We start from the raw sequence: 22,504 nt of genomic DNA on the forward strand, positions 1-22,504 counted from the left end.
AACACAAGGTGGTAGAGATGACAGGAGCACAGACCCGTAACGTGCTTCATGTGTTAGTCACCACTTGCTGCAGGGGAAGGCCAGAGGACGCCTTCTAATACCTACTTTTTATGTTTTCCCCCCTTCCTTGTTTGAAGCAGTTAGGGCAGAATTCAGGACCTGTCTGCCCCAAGTGGCTAATTCCAGATCCAAAGGCAGGCTGAGGAGTTCATAACAGGGTTTAGAAAACATGTTAGGGTTTCAAGGACTTGAAAATGAGGAGTTTGAGTGGGCAAGCAAGTACTCCTATTACAGATGTCAGATTTGTGACTGTCTGCCTACTAATTTTCTCAATGTAAGGCCTTGTTGTCTTTGCCTTAAGGAAAAAAAATCTGTTTTTAAAATCTGTATGGTGGCTGATACATGAGCTGTTCTGAGGGGAAAAACACAGCTAAGAGTGAAGTACTTAAGTTTCAAGCTGTGGTAATTCAAGCCTGTTAAAATATCACTGCTAAGGTGCATGAGGGAGACCTCACTAGTTTTACCTCATGTTAAAAACAGAACAACTTCACTTCTGTGGGTTTACCTCAAGACATACTCAGTGTGAGGTGGGGAGGCAAAGCCACAAGGTTGTCTGGTTTTTTCTTTTTTGGGTTTTGGTTTTTTTATTGAAGACAGTCTTAGATTTTGTTCAGGTCAGGCCGTGACTTGGGAGCGATAATGGTGCCCACCGTGTGCTGTGTCCAGCAACCCGAGCTCGGCAGGCAGCGGGCACACAGCAGCTCCTGCCACCCCTTCACACGATGCTGCACTGATGGCACGGGGCTCAGGAGAGCTGCTCTGCCAGCAGTGTTAGGCTGAAGCCTTTCTTTTTGTCATTATAGGCCATGTGCTAAAGTTTTTTCAGTTTGTTTTGCAGTAACCTGGTGGTAGGAATAAAGTCTTCCTCTTCCTGTGCCTGGCTCCTTGACTGCCTGAGTCAGGATTCCTTGCCACGCCAGTTAGTTAGTACAGCACACACTGCAGCAAACCCAGCTCCTGACCCAGCTGGGCACTGAGGGGGTGAAATTGCAGTCCCTGCAGAACTTGGCATGTGTGTTTGATTCTCATTCAAGAGATCATATAGGCCTGGTTTAAAACCTACCAAAGGAGTGCCTGTGCGAGTTCCTCATCTGCAATTAACCACCATGTCTCATGCACTGGCTCTTACAATTTTTTTGGTTTTTTGCTCCTTGATGCTGCGTGGCTTGAGTTTACCTGCAGTGGTGCAAAGGCATTTTGGATTAACTCGGTTTTTACCACAAATGCTGGCATCAGAACTTAACAACACTCTCACCCACCCCTACTCCCTTTTCCCCAGACTGCACATCACCTGCAGCATAGCAAGAGACAAATGCTTGAGGAGGCCATCCAGGACACGTACATGATTAACTCCTATTTTGCTTATGATGTAATGAGAAAGGAGGATGGGAGTGTGATTAGGAGTGGGTAGAACTGTTCTTAGAGGTTTAAAACAAAGCTGCAAGGAGGAATTTCTTTTTGTAATCACTCAAAGTAAAAATCTGTTAGACTAAAATAGTTGATTTTCTTGACGCAACTTTCAGCTGTCCTTACAAATACCAAATGTGCAGGAATTATCCCAATAAACTTACATGAGTAACTTGCCAGAATAAGGTCGCAGAAGGAGTAACTTGCAAATTGGAGCTAGACATTTCCTGCAGCCCCACCCGTGCTTTCCTTGTTGTTCTCCAAAGTTGAACAGCAGCCTCCATAGCAACAATCTGACCTGCCTGCCTGCAGAACGCTGTGTTAGTAAGACTTCATTCACTAGCCAGAAAAAAACCCAACCCAAAACCATAGCAGAGCTTTATAATATTATTACATTCAGCAAATCCTGCTCATTTGAACCCTCCTCCCCACCTTCACTCCACCCCATATGCATGGCTGGCAGCACCTCTGTGTGTTCATCATGATTTTTGATTGAGTTTCCCCTTCATTCTCCAAGTTGTTTTTCTGAGTGCGCTCTCATGAAGTCTCTTGCTGGCATTGCACCTTCACTCTAGTGCAAGACGTTGCAATTAACCCTTTCTCAACCCCAGGAACTGGATTTTCCCATACTTACTGCAGGACTTTGATTAGCGCAAAACACAAGTTTGTTCCAGCTTGCTGGGCAATGAGAGGTTTAATTGCTCTGACTTGCTTCTGGTCAACGAATGAAAGAGACGTACCCAGACAACCTGTTTCTCCTTGCCTGTTCTCTTGTTGTCCTGCAGGTCTTCCGGCCCCGCACTCCTCCAGAAGCAATCGCGCTATGTAGCCGCCTGTTGGAGTACACGCCCACTGCCCGCCTGACCCCCCTGGAGGCCTGTGCACACTCTTTCTTCGATGAACTACGGGACCCAAACGTCAAGTTACCAAATGGGCGAGATAAACCTGCACTCTTCAATTTCACCACTCAAGGTAGCCTGAGGTCCTTGAAGGATCCCTTCTGTAGGAGGAAGCACTGGGATAAATGTTTGTTGTAGTGCAGGTGTAACTCCCTTGAAAGTAAAAATCTCTGAGCAGGACTAAGGTTATTAAGCAGTTCCATAACCAACTGTCCATTTCAAAAGGAGAGGAAAGGGACGTGGAGTTATAGGATTTTCAGATGCCTCGCACCTTCAATTCAAATTTTATGTTGAAGTACCAAGGGTTATTATTGGATTGCATCAAGCAGGCTTACACTTGCAGTTCACTGGAACCTGGCTGATGGCTGTGTGTGTAATACCACAGTCAGTGGGCCATGGAGGTTAAATTATCATTTAGAGGTGATCCTGCTTCTTCATACCTGAAACACCATAGCAAAGTAGTACTGTGCATTAGGTTTGGCACGGAGGTTTTAGTCTTGCTGCCCATTTTATTTCTGGATGCAAGATAAACACAGAGGCTTTAGTTTCTGAGTTTTGTGCTGTACAATTCTTCTGGCATTTGATTGACTCACTCATTTAGAAACTGTAAAAATGATGGGCAACTAACTTCTTTATTTGAAGCCAGGCTGGTATCAAATTTTAAAACCATTCATGTATTTTTTTCCACAGAAGTCAGAAATGTAACACTGATATCCCCCCAGAATAGTTTTGTCTGCCAAGACAGGGAATGTGAGAAGTATGGAATAAAAATATGCTAGTCATTAATTTTGGAGGACTTTTCCTGTTGTTGGGGTTTTTTTAAGTGATTAGCTGCCAGTTCTCAGCCTTTGGGCAAGAATAGTTCTCTGTGTGTTTTCTGTTGAAAGTCTAAAACACCTTTTGGCTCATTTAGCATCAGTATAATTTTTTAAACTCTTTTGAAATTATTAATTGTTTCATAATGACATTCAAATTGGACCTATCCACTACATGAAAATGGTGTTTCTTAAAAGGATTGGAAAGCTCTGTAGTCAGTTTGTTTAAAAATCCTTAGGGAAAAACAGATGTATGTGTTGGGAATGTGTCCCTGATTCCCTCAGGCAGTGTAGAAGCTGCTGGGTAAGCTGCCCTAATGCTCCAGCAACTTCAAAGCTCCTGTTTCTATCCCAAGGAGCTGATGTGCTGTCCCCTGGCACAGTGACTTCTGTGAATGGCAAGTGAAAACATTTCCTATGCAAAAATTTCCTTAATATAAAGTTTTAGTCATCAACAGGTGCCAGTTTTGCCATCTATAAAGGAAAGGCAGGACACAGGCTGGTCATTAATGCATTTCCAAATAAGCTGTGTTGCAGGTGACCAGCCAAACTCCAAAGAATAACCAGAGTTTTTAAATACATAAATACATTGCTTAGCACAGTGATTTTACGAATTTTGTAATTAAAAAATGCACAGCAGTGAGTCCCATGGGGCAGCAGTCCTGGCTGTGGACTCAAGATACACAAGAAGCTTTTACTCCTTCTGTGACTACTGTACAGTCCTTGTTCTTTAGAGTTTTCTATGCAAGGTCCCATCAAATTGGCTGGTCCAGAGCAGAAATCTCAACTGGGAAACAGATCAGGTCATTGGAAACTGGATGATGAATCAGGTTGAGTCATCTGTAGTAATCTAAAAAGTGATGAAAGACATCCTTTTGTTTTAAATGGCATTTGTTTTCAACAGACAATATTAAGTTTTAGAAGTGTTTTGTTTAGTTATATCCAGTTGTCTGAAACCAGTGAAGTAAGAGGTAGTTACAGGAGGCTTAAAGGCAAAACTGTTAGAAATAATAGCATAAATCTGACCATTAATGCAGTGGATAGATTTTTCAGAAAGAAATTAAGCTTCACACCAGATCTGCTGGTCTGGGCACTGGTGCTGGTCAGATGGAGTCTAGAAGAAGAACAGTGAGAGTACATGGAAGACAAAGATCATGGTGTTTGACTGCCAGCTGTAGCTGTGGAGCATGTGGGTGCTTTCTTTATCATTGAGATGGGTTCTATGGAAGAGAGTATTATCTAATAATTCCTAATGGCTCACCTGGAAGTTTCTCTTATTTTAAGCAAATGTTATACACCAGTTGGGTTTTGAAAAAATTATTTTGGTCAAGGAAGTATCTCCACTAGTCACAGAGCTGCAGTTCAGTGGCTTTAGACCTGCAAAACAGAAAGCAATTTTTCTCTTAGAAGCTGAATTTTCAAACAACCTCTGAAATGATTGCCATTTCCTAACCTACTTGTAACATTTCAGTGATCATGCTGGGTCACAAAAGTTAATGTCACTCCATGTTGGCCGATAAAGACTGTAAAGTTCTTTCTGTGACTCAGCAGTGAGAAATGGTTATCATTCTCAATGACAAGCTACATTTTTGGTGAAGGGGAGCAGGATGGTGACCTTGGCTTGTGACCTTTAAATATGTATAACGCAAAATTTGTTATTGTGACAACGAAAACATGATACAAGAATATTTTTCCAGGGAATTCTTGGAACGATATATCAAATGTAACGATACTGAAAAAGAGCACTGCACTGTTTGCCAACACAAGGCATTTTGTGTTTGGGGAATGAAGATGGTCTGGTCTTCTAGGAAAACTGGACATTTTCATTTCTGCTCCTTATTGGAGATGTTAACTGGCTGCAAATGGTATGATTTGATCAGGAGAAAGCCAGAGGGGTTCTCCCAGCTGATGTGAATGGGAGTTGAGTCTCATAAATGAATTGTGATAGCTGCTCTGTTCACATCATGAAATCAGAAACCTTGTCTGGATTGCCTTGACCATAATACCTTCTTGCAGCAGGATTGGTTGTAGTTAACCCAACCTTGAGTTGCATGTTTGCTCTGAATAACTAGGCTACAGTTCAACAGCTTGTCCAACTACTGTGTGGGAAATCACTGAGGATTCTCAGAGATTCTCAACACTGTAGTCTGCAACTTTCCTCTCAGTATTGCCATGTCTCATCCTTACAGATGGGATAGGTGCAAAAATACACTATAAAAAAAGTTCAAACAACTTCTTAAGAAAAGCTGCTGTTAAACTACAAGCAAGAGAGTTCAGTTTACTTTGGTTATTTCTTGTCTGAATTGACCTGCTTCTCTTAAGTGACGCACCAAGACATTTAGAGCGTACTGAATTTAATAAACTTCATACCAAGATAGTGTGGGGTTTGAGAAGATGGGGACAAGGTCAGTCTCTTAATCTCTGTGAATGTTCTTTAAGGTAGCATCAGGGAAATGGTTGTACGTGCATTAAATACAACAGAAAACCAGTATTAATGCCCCAAGTGGTGCTGCAGGAGGAGGTGTTCTGACATAGATGAGGGACGGATAAGAATGGGGTCAAAGTGCCCTTCCACGGGTGTTGTTCTGTGTGATCAGCTGGTTCTTTGGCTACAGCAACGTTGACAGTCTATAGCTGCATCCTCGAGGCACTGCGTAACACCAGAAGGTGTAGCAAATGTCATTGGGTTTCCATGTCATTTTAGCTCTGCTTTTGTTTGGGTCACAGCCCCATATTGTTTCCAGAAAATAATGTAGGGGAGATAGAAACTTTCAAAAGATCAAGGTAAATAATAGATTCTCAGTAACAGCAGATTTGAGAAATAGGTTTGTAAGAAATACTAAAGGAGCAGTATTTTCTAGTATGGAGCTACTAATACCCAACATAGCATAGAAGTACAGGTTTATGACTGGTGTTCCACTTTGTCACTTTAGGATTCGTGTTTCTTCAGTTTATTTTTCCACTTAAAACAGAGATTTGCAAATTCTGCATAACATTATGAATATATGAATTCTGAATTATTCCCACATGAGTTGAGGATTTTGTATTTATACAAGTGCTGTGAGTATTGAGGGTTTCTAGGACTATCTGGGTCTGTTTAGACCTGAACAGAGTATTACAGGATAGGTTGGCTGGGTTGCAGGTAATGTAACAACCTGCTTACATTCATAAATGCTGAAATGTGGACTCAAAATATGTAATGATGAGAGGCTTTGTAAGCATGTGAATCTTCTGCATCTTGCCCTCCCAGCAGTAAAGAAAGTTAATGTAGCAGTTAACTGGAAAAAAAGAATCACTAAGTAGACTACTGATCCCTTTAGACCCCGTATTTAGAACTAGCATTAAAGAAAAGGAATAGGCTCCTAAAAATGAGCATAAATAATTTGAGACTGTATCCAAAAGCCCCTTACTGAACCCATGGTGTGATTCAGATGGGTTTCTGTACAGCCTGTGCTATCTGGAGGTCCTATGTAAAAAGCTGTGTATTCTCATTTCTCCTCCAGATGACCTCCTGGAGCTCCAAATGTCATCAGTCTCCTTCCATGAGGTGACTGTTCACATCCTTTTTACTGGATGTTGCTTCCTCAAGAGACAGCCAGTCACTCCTGTTTCTGAAACAAACAGGACCTGTCTTGTCTCGGCTTGGTCCCACCTTCTGTGAGGCACTAGATTTTCTTGAAAGGGTGCCAGAAGATTGTCATTTGTTTGGCAATGTGTTGCCCTGAATCCTCCCACAGCTGTGGCTGTAAGATGCCTATTTCTCATTCTGATACACACTGTAGTTATATTAGATTTGGAGCCTAAAAGACATGACTACTTTTTTCTTGGTTAATGTCTCAGAAGGAATGGTTGCATCATTTTATTGTCCATTTAGAATGCCCAGCTTACCAATTTGCTTTGCCTTTCCATTTCCCTGTCCTTTTAAAGGATATGTCAGCTCTCCTTGGCCTAGCTCAAGGAGGATGCTGTGAGAGATTGGTCTTGGTTACCTGGGTCCTTGAGAAAAAATGATGCTTGAGTGAGCCAAAGAACTAATTCCTGAAGCTCTTGGAGCAACTGTTGCAGCTGCTTGCTTGCTGACCCAGTGCCCAAAGCAGCACCACTGTTATCAGCCTTCTCCCTGAGACTGATTGCAGCTGGGCTTGTGAAGAAGGGAATCCTTCCTGTGCTCAGAAGGAAATGGCATTATCAGACCATTGATGAAGGAACAGGCTTGGCTGGTTCTTTGCTGACTCCCAAGCCACTATCTTTAGGAAATAATCCCCTTGCACAACTACTTGTAGTTTTGACAGTCCTGCTCTGGAGAATGCCTTGCCCAATATCGCTGTGGTTTCCTCTCGCTGATTGGCAAAGAAGAACACGTAACGTGACCTTGGGCTGTAAGGGCATGTGTTTCAAAGCCTCAGGTTGCTGTTACAGGGGGAAACCCTAGGAGCTGAACCTGCATGTGGGGCACTTGGTAGATGATGAGCTAACTCTGTTTGTTCCACCTCCCCTCCAGAACTGTCAAGTAACCCATCTCTGGCTTCGATCCTCATCCCTGCTCATGCCCGGAACCAAGCAGCTGCTTCAACCCCTACAAATGCTACAGCGGCCTCAGGTGAGAACGTGCATCTGCCTGCCTCCCTCCCTACCCTGGCTCCCCCTGCCCAGGCACCTTCCTCTGCTGAGACCCACAGGCTGTCTCAGCCCTCACAAGGAGGAAGGATTTGTTTCAGTATCACCTGAACCTCAGCCTTGATGGGTGGTCACTTGGATGCTGGCTGTGGTCACCAACCCAAATTCTAACTCAGAGCACTCAAACTCTTTGTTTGACTGCTTAGTTTGTTGGTCCTTCTCACTCAGACTTCCACTATTAAAAAAGTCATTATCTCACCTGTTTTTAGCAGTCCTTGTGGATTGGTTTGCACCTAACTTCTGAGCTAGTCTGAAATTAATACTGACTTGGAGCATGGGTTTGTGATGCCTGGGAAGAGAGGAAACAGCTAGCTAGCTCAGTACATGCAGCCTCCATGTACTGTGGATGGAGAGGATTTTTTTCCCTAAAGGCATTAACATTTAGAAGTCTAGTTAGGGAGTTCAGTCAGTATGCTCACTACTTCATCTAAGTAGTTGCAGTTGCTTCTTCCTGAGTTTGTTCATGTCATCTTGAGCCACAAGGCAGATTCCTTTTGGGTTTTGGCCAGCTCTCAGTGATTTTTTTTTGTTTGCCTCTTGATCTGTCTCAAGTTTCTGTCAGAAACCTTTTAAAAGCTCACTGTTGGCCTTTTGCCACTCTGTATTGTATTCTGATACCAGTGAAAGCTTAAAAGCTTGGTAATACCAGTTGGGAGACTCCAAAGAAAATCCCAGGTCCTGCAGGATGTAGCAGAGGTGATTGAGTACATGGCACTTTTCCTCTGAGTCAGCCCTGAGTCAGCACAAGAGCCAGCTGTCTCGGGGCTTGGGCAGCCAAAGGCAGGCTGCAAAATGGGTGTCTGCTTCCACATGTGTGCTGCCTGCTCCTCAGCCCCATTTAACGAGGGCTGTGGCCCCTTTTGAGGTGCAGGACACTTGCTTAGTGTAGGATAGCTGATAAGGGGAAGGCCTGCTCAAAAAACTGTTCTTGAGACGTGCAGAACATCTGCTGGTTGATGAGCCAGGCAGTGACCTGAAACCTGATGCACTTGGTTCAGCCAGTGCTGTATAGGAAGCATTTTCATACTTTGGGACAGTCAAATGCACCCAGGTTTAAAAGATGAGGCTTCTCTCTGAAGCTCTAGTAGCAGCAGATAAAAGCTACAGATTATACAAGTTACATGCTCTGAATTTAGGAGAAAGCAAATTGCTATTTTCAAATTTGCTATGTTTGTTTTATACACTTCACAGTATTTTGCAAATAGTCATGTTCTCTGTTTCCCTCTTATGTGCATCTGTCACCCAACAACTGGTGAGGAAAAAAAGCAGATAAAGTAGTAAAAGTGATTAAAAAACTACAAAACACAAACATGGAAAATTATTTTAAGCCTTTCTTAAAAATACTGTTTTGCTTAGTGTCCCTTTCATGCCTTTTATGAAGTTCTCTTTGCCAAGATACAAGTCTTGAGGAATTAATGGGATCAAGAAATCTGTTTTCACTCAGCACTTTTCAAGGGTTCATGTGGGGGGGAATTGCATTAAGTTGAGTCCTAAATGTGAAGTATTCAGTAAACCCAAAACAAAGCCCACCCACCCCCCAGAAATCCCCATGTTATTATGTCAACATTTTTAAAGCTTCTGTTGGAAGCACTGCTCTGAGTTGGGTAAGACCTTCTATTTGTAATTCAAAACAAAAAATAACATCCTTGCAGCTTGGAAATAATTGGAATTGGAAAGAAATTGTGAAACTAACTTCAGTATTGGGCAGCTTGTAGCTTTCGTTTTCTGCAGCACAGTGGGTTGGTTGTTTCTAGCTCACATGGGATTCTCACAGCAGATGGTGGCAATGTCATCAGAGTTACGATTTTTAGGATTAGGTCCTGTTGAGGTCATCTTAATCTGTTGGGCTACACTTAGCAAGAGATTTTCACAGACGGGGTTCATTCTTTCTGTATATCCCTGCACACACACTCCCCAAGCAGTCAATGTCAAATTCTTCAGTAACTTCAGCAATTCTCCCACCCAACCCAGAGCCTCCTGACAGGCAGGAGACTTTTCTGCACAATCTTTGCCTATGTGGCTGAGCAGTACAAGTTCAGAAACCAGTTTTTTGAGTGGTGATGATGCAGCAAAATGTGGCTCTCAAAGCAATAAAGGGAAAAGCAAATCATATGTAACTAATTCACTTTATTAGTGTATACCTTGTGCCTCTATCTAGAGAGCAGAACTGATACTCGGGTTCAGGTGCCACTGTCATGTCCAGCACAGTCGCCTGCTCCATGAGCTGGAGGCACAGGCGCACGTACATTGCCATGCAGAGCACCAGTCCATCACTGTAGGCAGCCAGGTGGGTGGTTGTCACCTGCTTGCATAATAAATGACTCCTGTTATTTTTATAGCTGTCCTGTGGCGGTGCAGCCAGGTCAGACTCTCAGCTTTCTGATAAGATGTAAAGCACTGCTTTTGATCATGCGGTAAGGCAGGGTCATAGAGAATGACTAGAAAAAAAGTGGGCTATTTGTCCAAAGTCTATCAAAGTAGTGTTTCCTGGGAGTCTTAGCAGTGGTATGGTGTGTTAAGAGATGAAAAGATTGGCTTTGCAATGCACCACATTGACAGCACAGGTTTCATCAAGCCAGCAATACTAGCCCTTGTGCTAACCAGTATGACACATCTGCATTTTAAAAGGTATCCAAAGCAAGTAATTTTAGTTAACTGCTAGATTCAGTGATGGTTTCCATCGTCCATTGCAACAGTAATCCTGGGATCATGGTCTTAAATGCAAGGGAATTTTTTAAAGTAATTTTTCAGGGTTAAAAAAAGTATTTATTGTAAGTTTCCTCTTCTCCTGAGACATAAAACTGGACTCACTGTACTAATGGAACATGGCTTTGCAGAGAGAGTGTGAAGCCTTGCTGCACTGGCATTAGTACATTCACCTGAATATTTCTGAGCAATTCTCTGTCATTAGTAGCATGTCTAAAGCAAAGCAGAGCAAAAGGAAAATGAGATTTATTTGCCCCTGTGTAAAATAGTGTGATAGCTTTCTGTGTGTTACACTGGGCATTGATTAGAAATGCCTGTGCAGCTGCATTTCTGGGCATGCTGCTGTGATGTAGCTGCAGGAGGAGGAGGATGATTTAATAGCTGTGTCGCCAACTGCAGCATCCGAGAGGGGCTCGTGCACACCAAGCTGAATGCGCGTCTGCTTGTGTGACTGCATATTCTGCTTCCTGAATGAGCCAGCATCAGTAGTTACCTCTGTTAGTCAGCATTAAGATGGAAAGAGCATAATTGCCATCTGCAGGGAAGTTGTGCCAGCAGGGATTCTGGGGTCATCGTCTTAGGCATCCTGCTGTGTTGATCCCATGTAATCCCAAATGCAATGGTGTGCCTGAACTTTTAGCAACAAAACAGATTAGAGCTGGTGTTACCTGCCAGTGTGTGGTAGTTGAAAAAGACCACAATAGTCCATAAAATAAGATTTAGTGCATTTGTTGTATTCCCATTGAAAAAATTTTGGAAAACTCTAATTTCTTAACCGGGAGAATACGGGCAGGCAATTTACTCAGACTTGTACAAGCTCAGCACAGGGATGATAGAGAAGTAAAACTTGCACATTTTGGGCTTGCCAGTTTTGCTCAGAGCCTGGATTTCTACATCCATAGGCAGGCACAATAGGAAAACCAGACTTTCCTTTTCCTTCCACTTGTCTCCTCAGCTGTCCTGTGAGGATTCCCCAGCTGGTGGTAGCTTTGTTTCTGTATCTTTGCAGATGAGCATCACAGTCTGTCAGCATTACAAATCCAACCAGCTAATGCTGTCACTAGTGCTAATGAGCTTTCTTAGGCTGAGTTGATGTCTCTGTCATTCTCTGAACTGTAGCCCTGTCTTTGCTTTCCGGAAGGTTTCTAAGGAGTGTCACGTACCCTCCAAGACAAGAAAGCCGAGGCATTCCTCAGAGGCAAAAGCTGAATTGCAGGAAGCTCTCTGCCGTGTTGAGAGATGCTTTTGCCCTCTGTTGGAAAGAGCTTTTGGAAGCATTTGATGCTTAAGCCCTGATGACTCTTCTTTGCCAGCAGAGGTGTTAGGTGGGTGATTTAGGACAAAGAGGCTGCCCCGACCTGGAGCTGCAGTCTGACAAGTGCTCATCTGTCCTGTGCCAGAGAGCTGCATCCAGCCCCTGGCTGTGCTCCCCAGCATGGCTCCAGCATCAGCACAGGCCACTGCTTTGCAGAGCAGATATCTTTTATCAACATTGCTGAAGGCCTGTATTTCCTTCTCTTATGTCCAAATACTGATTTCTCGTGGGGTGAGAAGGAGTGAGTGAATGTCCAGAGAACCTCATACTGTAATTGTGCTCTTTTTCTGGTGCTTCAGCAAAGAGATGATGGAACAAGCCCCTCTTTGTTTCTCCTGTCCTGTCAATGCAGAGTCAACGAATGCGCTGAAATGTCAAAATACTCCATTTTCTTGTGGTTTGGAAGCAAGTGCAGCCTTGAACTTGCTCTGTGCTCTGTCACAGCTTGGGGGAATTTCTTAATATTGCTCTCAAAAGCCCAATGATGATGGTCTTGGGCTGCACCAGCAGACTTTTCTTTTAACATGTGGCATATATATTTCTCAGGAACTCCTCCATTAGGGTGATGATAGAAAAGGAACATACATTACATGAAGTAGCTCCATCCCCTCCTCTTCCTTGCTTTAGCTCTGCGCAGTAGCAATGTAATGATAACAATTTCAGCCTCTGGTGTCTTCAGGAAATGGAGATCAAAAGGCATGTTCCATATCAGCAAATGAAATACAAGCACTTTCTACACACATGCAGAGAAATCCAGTGCCAGCAATACAGACTCCAGCTGGACTGCTCGCATCATGCACTGCCAGCAGATGTTGTGTTAACTGAAGTTTACCCATACTTGAAAATTAATCTAGAAACAGGCACAGTGAGAGTTTAAAGTGTGGAAACTGTTATCTGGCTGGCTGGGTCACCTTTGATTTCTGTAGTCATCACTGGTCTGCATGCATGTGAGATTTGGGAATTGTTCCTTCAAAGAAATTCTCCATTTAGCCTGCAAGGCTGGCTTCCCAAAAAACATTGGTACTGTCATCATGCTGCCTTGGGGCTTTTTAATTGTGAGGGGTTTTTTATCGTGGTGGTCATTCCTTCATGAGGGAGGGTGAGATGAAAAGGAATGAGAAAATCCCAGAGCAGTCGTCTGGCATCCTCTGCCCACAGGACAATTTGCCTTTCTTCCCACACACTCCTTGCAGCGTTTCCTTTTGAAATAGGCATCACCCTCTCTTCCCACTAGTCCGTTGTGTTTCTGGATGCTGCTGTTTGTTTGATTTCCTATTTTTGTCACAGTTGTCTGCGTTACTTAATTTGTGACTCAGCAAGTGCTGCCCATCTCTGACTGTGTGTGCGGTGTGGCATTCACACTGGAGGGAAGGGATGCCATCCAGAGGGACCTTGGCAGGCTTGAGAGGTTGGCCTGTACGAACCTCATGAAGCTCAGCAGGGCCAAGAGCAAGGTCCTGCATGTGGGGTGGGGCAGCCCCAAGCCCAAACACAGGCTGGACAGAGAAAGGATTGAGAGCATCCCCAAGGAGAAGGCTGTTGGCTGATGAGAGGCTGGACACGATCTGGCATCGTACATTTCCAGCCCAGAAAGCTGAACATATCCTGTGCTGCGTCAAAAGAAGCATGGCCAGCAGGTTGGGAGAGTTGATTCTGGTCCTCTACTCCTGTGAGACCCCACCTAGAGTACTACATCCAGCTCTGGGGCCCCCAGCATCAGGATGTGAGCCTGCTGGAGTGAATCCAGTGGAGGGTGATGATCATAGGGCTGGAGCACCTCCCCTGTGAGGACAGGCTGAGAGAGTTGCGGCTGTTGAGCCTGGAGAACAGAAGGCTCTGGGGAGACCTTAGAGTACCTTCCAGGACCTAAAATGGGGGGGCTACAGGAAAGCTGGAGAGGGACTACTTACAAGGGCTTGTAGTGACAGGACATGGGGAAATGCCTTCAGACTGAAAGAGGGCGGGTTTAGATTAGAATGAAATTCTTGACTGTGAGGATGGTGAGGCACTTTAACAGGTTGTTCAAAGTAGTTGTGGATGCACCATCCCTAGAAGTGTTCAAGGTCAGGTTGATGGGGGTTTTGAGCAACCTGGTATAGTGGAAGGTATCCCTGCCCATGATGGGGAATGGAACTAGATGATCTTTTAAGATCCCTTCCAACCCAAGCTATTCTATAATTCTTGCCATTGCCTTTGTTCATGGCTGCACTTCCAACTGTGGTCAGGTCAGTGTAGCAGAAGAGAAGAGAGGTTTCATTCCCAGGTGGCTGTGGAGAATTGTCCAGGTGCATTGCCCCTCAAGCTCTTCTGTGCTGGAGAAATGTTACTGCACCCCCAGCCGTTCCAGTTGTATTTTGTTATGTCTGCTATCTGTGCTGGTCATACACTCCTGCTGTCTGAGGTCACTAAATCTATTCTTTTTATAAGCCCTTTCCACCTGTCTTTTCTAATACTCTGTTTGCCCAGTCTACCCTCTTCTGTACCTAGGTAATAAGTCTTTCTGATGTTTTTTTCCTGTTGCAGTATTGATAGCTTTGCAGTTAACCTTACTTAAATTAAGTGGGTGAAGTGCATGATGGTCTCTTGTACCAAACCTCATTTAATACCTTTTTCCCATTCTGTATTTTGTGTTTTGACTTTTGCCCACTTAATTCTTTGTGACTTGGCTAAATAGACACTACACAGAATAGTTCCAGGTGAAATTGGTACACTTTTTTTCACTTACCAATTCAGAGTTCTAACACTAAGAATGCTTTTTTTTTAGTAGAAAATACTTGATACATGTGACCTAGGAAAACACAGTTGCAGTGAATTTCCTCTTGGTATTTCTTTGCAAACCCTGTTTTCTTGGAATGCACATTGACACATGCCCTTGATCCTGTGACTTCCTTCTATGAAGCACAATCCTTCCCTGAGAAGAGGTGTTGGAGACCATTTACTGCAGAGACCTGATCCTCTAAGGATGCCATGTGCTTCTGTAAACCTTGTTGCTGGCTTCAGGCCTTGATGATAGTTCAGAGGGTGGCAGATCCAACTTGGGTTGAGCAACATAGGATAAAGCAGTAGACTTGAAAGGCATTTTCTGAAGGAACAAGTGCAAGAATTACACATGAGCACACAAGCTGTTTCTGCCGGGAGAGCAGGCTTGCCATGTTCGTTGTCTGTGCTCATTCACACAATTAACAGGCAGCTTTATTATAAGAAGGACCAACAATACAAAACTTCAGCACCAGTGTGAGACCTTGTGGTGACCACAGACACTTGATGCGTTGGCTTTGGCCATGCCATAGTGCCTTGTTGAGCAGCTGGAGTTATGGGAACATAACACAGGCAACTTGCCACTGCTCAGGTACTGCAAAATGTGCCAGAGCCCACCTGGGTGTTTGCATGCCAGCCCTCAGCCCTCCAGGTTGCCTTTGTCCTGCTTAAAGACCATCTTTCCCTTCTCCCAGATTGAACTGTTCATCTGCACCTGCTGAAGGCAGGAGACCATCCTAACCAAACAGCATTGTGGTGGCAGTTGAGGGTTTCCCTATGGAGAGAATGTTGTTGTAGTTGTTTCAAATGTGTCTCTACTTTAGAAGATAATGCTTGTCATTTTTTCTCTCTTCCCTTCTCGTCTGTTGTTTGCAGATGTTAACGCAGGAGAACGAGTTCAGACCAATAGTGTAGCTACAGCGTCAGCCTCCAACTCCACCTGAACTAGTACCAAGCAGCCAGCTGCACAGGAAAAATCACCAGTAATTTGAGTCTTGCTCAGCAACACTGGTCACATTTGGAAAGAAAATTAAAAAGAGGAAAAAAACAAAACAACAAACCAACCACCCTGTTCATTTTAGTGTTCAATTTTTTATTATTATTATCGTTGTTCTTATTTAACCTTGTAAAATATCTATAAATACAAACCAGTTTCATTGTATTCTCACTCTGCAGGGTGTCCGGGGCAGGGGCTAGGTGGGGGGAGGAGGGAAAGCGGAGCAATACAACACACCAATGTCTCTCCCCTCGACAATCTCTTCATATTGGAAGTTTGCTGTTGTGTACTTCAGAACCAGGACTCTTGCCTCATACCCCCTCCCACAACAGAAAGAAGGAAAAAAACAAAACAAAAATACCCCAAACCTCATTCTCTGCTGAAGTTCTTTTTTTTTTTACCCTCTTTTTTTATTTTCTTTTTAAGTGAAGTTTCGGACTTTGATGTAGTGCACAGCTTGAATTTGGTCAGGAGCTTAGCAGGGGTCATTCAACAGAGCTCAGCGTTTCTTGTCAGCAAATCCATATCCCAGGTTATCTGAAGAACTGCCCTGGCTTGGCATGGGGAGCAGGTGACGTGGTAGGAAAATAGGTTTGCCATGGATGGGGGGGGGAGGGTTTGCCGTGTGTCTGAGGCTTGAACTGCTAGTGGAAGCCTTTCATTTTAAAAGTCAGTGCTAGTGATGAAGAAATCTCCAGCTTCATGTGGAAAGAGCCTTTCCCAAGTGGGCGATATATAATATAATACACACACATGCACCAACACCCGTGGTTGGCTTTGCCGAGACAGCGCCTCTGCCCCACTGGAGCTCCTGCTCCCCGTGCGTGGGGCCGGCGCGGGGCGAGGCGGATGGTCAGCTCCAGCTTCAGCAGAGAAGAGCGCATGAACAAAGTCCTGAGCAGGGGCGGGGGCCCAGCTGGTGGATGATAAGGGACTTTTTGGAAAGTGGCCACTGTGAAAGCTTGTTTAGTTGGGGGTTTTCTCTCCCTGCCCCTCCTTGGCTCTTGATTTGAACAGGCTTCCCTTTCCCAAGGTGTGCACAGGAAAAGGACACCAGGGGTTATAATGTGAACTGTAACAGGCTACTGGTTTATTTTGTAATTTTTTTTAACTGCAGTTTTAACTTGCAGAATGCCACATTCTCCAATAGTTCTGATTTTAAATCCACAGCTAGAATCTGTATTTAATTTCATCTTTTTTAGCAGCTTTTTTTCCTTTTTTTTTTATCTCTATTTATTGATGCATGTTGCCACGTCACCATTATGTTTTACCTTGGCAGAATGTTAAAATACACATCCAAATGCTCTTGGCAGTAATTTGTACCTGCTGACTTGTAGGAAAGCTGGCTCTCTCTGAGTGTGTGTGTATATATATTATATAAATATATACATGTATACATAGATACAATACTGCTTTTTTTATTTTTGTCTACGATCTTGAATCAGTCTGATTGAAGCGTGAGGTGAATGCTTGTTCTAGTCCATCAGTTCAGGGTCCGGGTTTCCTCCCTGCGACGGCGTGTGGTGCGAGCATCCACGTCTCTCTTCCTGAAGTCAAAGCAATATTCCTCGCGAAAGGGTCAGGGGAGCGGCCAGATGCAGCCGCGGCGTGGAAACGAGACTTTTGGAGACCTGATCTTGCTGTAGGCTTGCGGTTGGTGTCCGCTCCAGCCTTATCTCCTCCTTCAGAGAAACTGTAGTCGCCTTTGGTGCTTACCGAGCTGTTACTCGACCTGTGGATCTCTAAGGCAAGCAGTTGCTGTTCAGGAGCACGTGGACCTCCGTGTGGCCCGGGGGTGACCGTCATAGCAGTGGTGGCTTTGGCGGGCTCAGCCGCCGCAGGGGCGGCAGGGGCTTTGCCATGAGCTCGGTGCATTTCTTCTTGTACCTTTTATGCTGTTGATGTTGGGTTTTTTTGACACTGTCTCATAGCAGCCCTGGAACTGATAAAAGCCTTGCCCTCTCCCTCCTGCCTCACACATGGAGGGTTTGGGGAGGCAGGAGCTGTTTGACGAGGTGAGTGACCACATACCGTGAAACTGATAAACCCTCATGTTATACCCCACGGTAATTTGTTGTTGGGCACACACACAAAAAAAAAGGGTTTTAAAGCTTTATAGCTGTCGTTGCATTCTGGCTGGCTGCAAAGGAAAGCACACCCACGCTGAGAAACAGAAGGCTTACCAAATCCTTACCTGCAACTTAATAGGAAGGGCTGAAGAGCGTCCTAACGCGTGCGCTCGGCTAGTCAGTGTCCTGAAAGGTAAGTGGACGGGCTTCGTTGACCCAGTGATCCAAATCCATGCGGGAGACTCATAAAGTAGGACAGTGGCAGGGTATGGATCTGCTGTATAGACAAGACTGCTGAAGCATTGGCCACAGACACTGTTATTTGGAGGCAGTAAATTACTGAGTCTTTGAAAAAAAAAGAAGTAATAAAACTATCAAAGAAAAATTGCTGCTTGTGCCAGGAAGTGTGGCTTTTCTTCCTCATTTTTTTTTTAGGACTGGCGGAGGGGAGTTAAGAGCGTTTCTCTCTGGTTTTGTGACTGTGCCGGCGTCTGTGTGTGTCTCGTGTGTGTGTTAGGTGGGGGGGAGGGTCAGGGGCACTCCCGGTTTTATTTCTGTTTTCAAGGATCATAGCAGGATCACACACTCTTTTATACAAGTTAGATCCAGGTCTTTGAACAACCTTTTTTTGTAAATAAGGAAAAAAAAAAGAAAAAAAACACAGGAAAAAAACAACAACAAAAACAAAGCTCCTCACCAAATTCAAGCTTGTACATTATTATTTTTGGTTGTTTTTGAATTTTGAGTTTTATTGTTTTGTATGTAAATATGTGGACCCAGGAACTGTTATTAATGAGCAAAAAGTTACCGTTCAGGGCAGTGATTCTGTTTAATAATCAGACAAAATGTAGACGAGCTTTTTAAAGCCATATAGTTTTAACTCTGTACAGTAGGTACCGGCCTGTATTATTGTAACAATAACTCTAGCGATGTATAGTGTATCTATATAGTTTGGAGTGCCTTCGCTTCCATGATTTTTTCAATTTTATTTCCCTTTTATTTTTTTCTCCTCCTTTATTAACGATGTCTCCCACCCCAAACCCGCATCTTTGCTCCTCCCTCCTGCTTTCTAACTCTTTGAGTGCTGTAAGGTTTCGGTGATACCCTGATCAGTAGCGGAACGAAAGGAAACTGTCTCCACTGTCATTCATTTCATTGGAGCCATGGCTTTGTTCTGGAAGTCTCTAAGTTGCCCACCCTGCCCTTTTCTCCTCCCACCAGCAGCAGCTGATTTTGTTCAGACACTTGCCCTAGAGCTCATTCAGACTTTGCTTGTCTCTCCCCCTGAGTCCTGTTCCCAGAAGCCTTCTGGGCAGTAGCAGCTTCCAGGAGGCTCGGCCTTTCCACCCTCCCTGTGGCTGTGCTGGGGGCAGCAGCCCAGCTCAGCGAGCGGAAAGAACCCCAGGGAGGGAAACCCCCACCATCCTGCAGGGTTGCTGTGCTTGGAGCCACTTGGCTGCGGTGGGAGCGGGGGCATCGCTGTAGGAGACTGCACTGGTTTTTCTGCTGGGAGGACTTTCTGTTCCCTTTCGTCCCCCTATTTTTCCCCCCACATCCCTCCCCAAAGTCACTTTTGTTTTCTTGAGATAAGTTTAACATGACTCTTTGATTTCTTGTGCCCAGCACGAAGGCCTTGTTTCTAAAACTAGTTTGCTTGTGTTTTACTACCTTGTTAGTATTCCACATAAGATTGTCTTGAATGGGAAAACACGTAACTCTTTACCAAACCAAAGGTTGCTGTTTTATTTCGAAGCATCTCGTGTTCATTCCAGTGAAGCAGAGGCTGCACTTTCTTTCTGGTGACACGAAGGTCAGTGATGCCAAGCTGTTGGTGACAGTCTGCTCAGAGCTGTCCCTCTCTTTTACACTCTTTTGGGCTTGTTTTTTAACCCAGTGCGCTCTTGATCTGTCCTTTACGTCAGCCCTGCCTTAGCATGGGTCTCTGAGCCGGGCTGGATTGCAGTCTGTCTGCCCCAATGGACACCAATCAAGACACTGGTGTTGTTTAATATTAAACTTATCTACCTTGCTAGGGAAAAAAATAATGACCTGCAAAAGCAAATTGGCTGGTAGATCCCTGAACACCCTGCCCCCTTATTTTGAAGCCAAGCTTTACCGAAAATAATGGCAGGTGCCTGCAACTTTGAACTTAAAATTTCCCCCTGGTTTTCAGTACTTGGAAAAAGAGAAGTCAAGCAGCCTGTCAGACTCGTACTCCTGTACTAGGAACCTCAGCCACCACGGAGAAAAAGGAAAAGCTGATGAGGAAAAGCACAGTAGGGTATTCGGTCCGGGCTCTGCCTTTCGGAGACTGCCAGCGGGTACCCCTGGGGAGGCAGCTGATTTCCACGGGGCTCTCGGCCAGTTCTGGTCGTAGTTGGCTTCGTTTTGCAACACTGCAATAATGGCAAAACGACAGGAAAGGAAAACAGTACCTAAGGGGTTAGCTTGAGAAAAGTAGCTTCCTTGTGTTGGTCTTTCTCAATTTATTTTTTAATATATATATATAAAATATATTTATATATATATAATTTGCTTGCCTGTAAAATTTGCGTTCATTAATGTGTTGCTGATGGATCACTTGGGCCTGTACACACCAATTAGCGTGACCACTTCCATCTTAAAAACAGAAATCTAAATATATATATATTAAGGACTGTGGGTTGTATACAAACTATTGCATACACTTGTGCAAATCTGTCTTGATTTAAAGGAAAAGCAAAACCTGTATAACATTATTACTACTTGAATGCCTCTGTGACTGATTTTTTTTTCATTTTAAATATAAACTTTTTTTGTGGAAAGTATGCTTAATGTTTTATTATTTCCCCCGCCCCATTCCCCTTGTAAATACATTTTGTTCTGTGTGACTCGGTTCGGAAATAGTTAACTGGTACTGTAATTTGCATTAAATAAAAAGTAGGTTAGCCTGGAAATGAAATTTAAAAAATACCAAGTGTGTGGTCTTTATTTCAAAAAATTGCCCCTTTCCTTCTCCTCTCTCCCTTCTCCAACCCTTGTTCCTTGCCCTCATGCCTCTTTCCACTCTGCAAGAATAGGTGGACGTGAATCTTTGTAATAATAAAGTAAAACCACAAGAAATGAGCATGTTTTCTTAAATGAGCTGTGTTATTCCATGCTATTTTTCAAGAGATGCCAGCTTGTCTATGATACCGTTTGATTTGATGGAGAGAGGAACCCTGGGACATAAATATTTCAAATTGCAACCAACCAATCTTCCTTTACCGTCCACCTATAGATACAAACTTAAGAACCTGTGTAAACTGCTGGCTTTGAATCCTGCACTCATGGTTGTTTGGGTTGTTTTTTTTTTAATCATTGGATCCCATTAGTAATGTTATTTGGTGGTGATCTGTAAAGTTTGTCAAGACCACGTCCAGTGGACCGTTCCTCCAGCAAATCAGCACGTAGCTATCTCTGAGTTGGGTTTCCGGTACTGGATAATGTATGTATTAAACATGACATGTCTATTAGCGCAAAAAGAAAAAAAAAATCCTTTTTTGGGCTGGCTGACCTGGCCAAATCCATTCTGTCGCTATCCTAAAGGCTAGATGCGAGGTCATGTGACTGCTGCTTCAATAAAAACAAATTTATATTGCAAAGAGGCTCCTCTTGGTGTGTTTGTGTGCCACAAGTCGCGGTTGTCCCCCCAAAGCCTCTGCTGGGCTCTGGGCTGGAGCCTCCACTCCAGAGCCCCTCCAGGAGAAGTGAGAGCAGGGTGGGAAGGGGCACACTGCCGAAGAACAGGGACAGATGCCCACAGACAACTGCCCAGAGAGAGACCTTGGTTTGGCAGAAAGGCCCCATGCCCAAATTCAGCCGGGACCGGAGAAGTGGCTGCTGGTACTAAATGAGTCAGTGTCTTTAAAGGACTGAGGGGGTGAAGTAAGTCTGGTGCTTCTGCAGAGCAAGGCCTCTGCTGCCCTGGCTAGCTGGCAGTGACAGCACAGTCACTGCCCTTGATGAGTCCACACTGTAAGTGTTGCCTTAGGCGCCCTTTGATCCTCTTCTGATTGCCAAGACATGCTGTTTTGGGGCTGCTCCTGCCTTTTCTGTGTGCTGAAACTGCCCTCGAAGCAGGTGCCAGCCCACCTCAGCTCTCTGACAGGGAGACTTGGTCTTGGTTTGTCCAGTCCCTGCTCCTTTGGGGCACCAGGGTGAGGGGGCCAGACAACCCCCTACATACAGCCTGGCCAGCCCAGAAGCAACACAAGTGAGCGGTGGCTGCTGTCCCTGCACTTACATTGGGTGCAGAATTCAGCAGGGTTTGGTCTGCATCCAGCTTGTTTGCTGACACTGAGACATCTCTGCTCAGCCAGTCTGGCCCTGGTTTTAAGAGTGGCCAGTTCACACCTGGAAAGGTGTCACTGCCTGAACTACAGCACCTCTCTAGGTGAGTTTATTGACTTAAAGCTGACCTCTGATGGGGAGATCATCACAATCCTCAGTGATTTGGGGTGGTGGTTAGTCACCCTTGGGCACTTTTCCGGGTGCACATGCACTGGGGCTTCCTGTCTCTTCTGAACTTCTCTCACCACAAATGCAAGCTGTGGGCTCTCTTTATGCACTGTCTTTGCACAGCTTCAGTCTCAGGTCTCTCTTCTGAACGTCAGAGCCCCTTGACCAGGACTCAAACACCTCATAACTCCTTGCTAAGCTGATTGGATCTTCAGGTCTTTTGCATCTTTGTAGTATTTTCAATTGTATCTCATCTACCATTGTTTTTAACAGCCTCCTTAAGCAGTGGGTACCAAAACCAGCCAGAAATCTCCTCAGGAGTC

At 44.4% G+C, this 22,504-nt stretch overlaps 1 protein-coding gene across 2 annotated transcripts in view; it reads left to right on the top strand.

Moving 5' to 3' along the window:
* Window positions 1–20,509, top strand: part of GSK3B (glycogen synthase kinase 3 beta) — a 166,135-nt gene extending 145,626 nt beyond the window's left edge. For both annotated transcript variants that reach the window (XM_071560021.1, XM_071560029.1), the window contains 3 exons: window positions 2,253–2,439; window positions 7,683–7,781; window positions 15,513–20,509. In XM_071560021.1, coding sequence (XP_071416122.1) covers window positions 2,253–2,439; window positions 7,683–7,781; window positions 15,513–15,580 — 354 coding nt within the window. In that variant the 3' untranslated portion in view covers window positions 15,581–20,509. The remainder of the gene's footprint in view (window positions 1–2,252; window positions 2,440–7,682; window positions 7,782–15,512) is intronic.
* Window positions 20,510–22,504: the final 1,995 nt, after the last annotated feature.

This window comes from Pithys albifrons, chromosome 1, assembly GCF_047495875.1.
Source record: "Pithys albifrons albifrons isolate INPA30051 chromosome 1, PitAlb_v1, whole genome shotgun sequence".
Classification (NCBI taxonomy): Eukaryota; Metazoa; Chordata; class Aves; order Passeriformes; family Thamnophilidae; genus Pithys; species Pithys albifrons.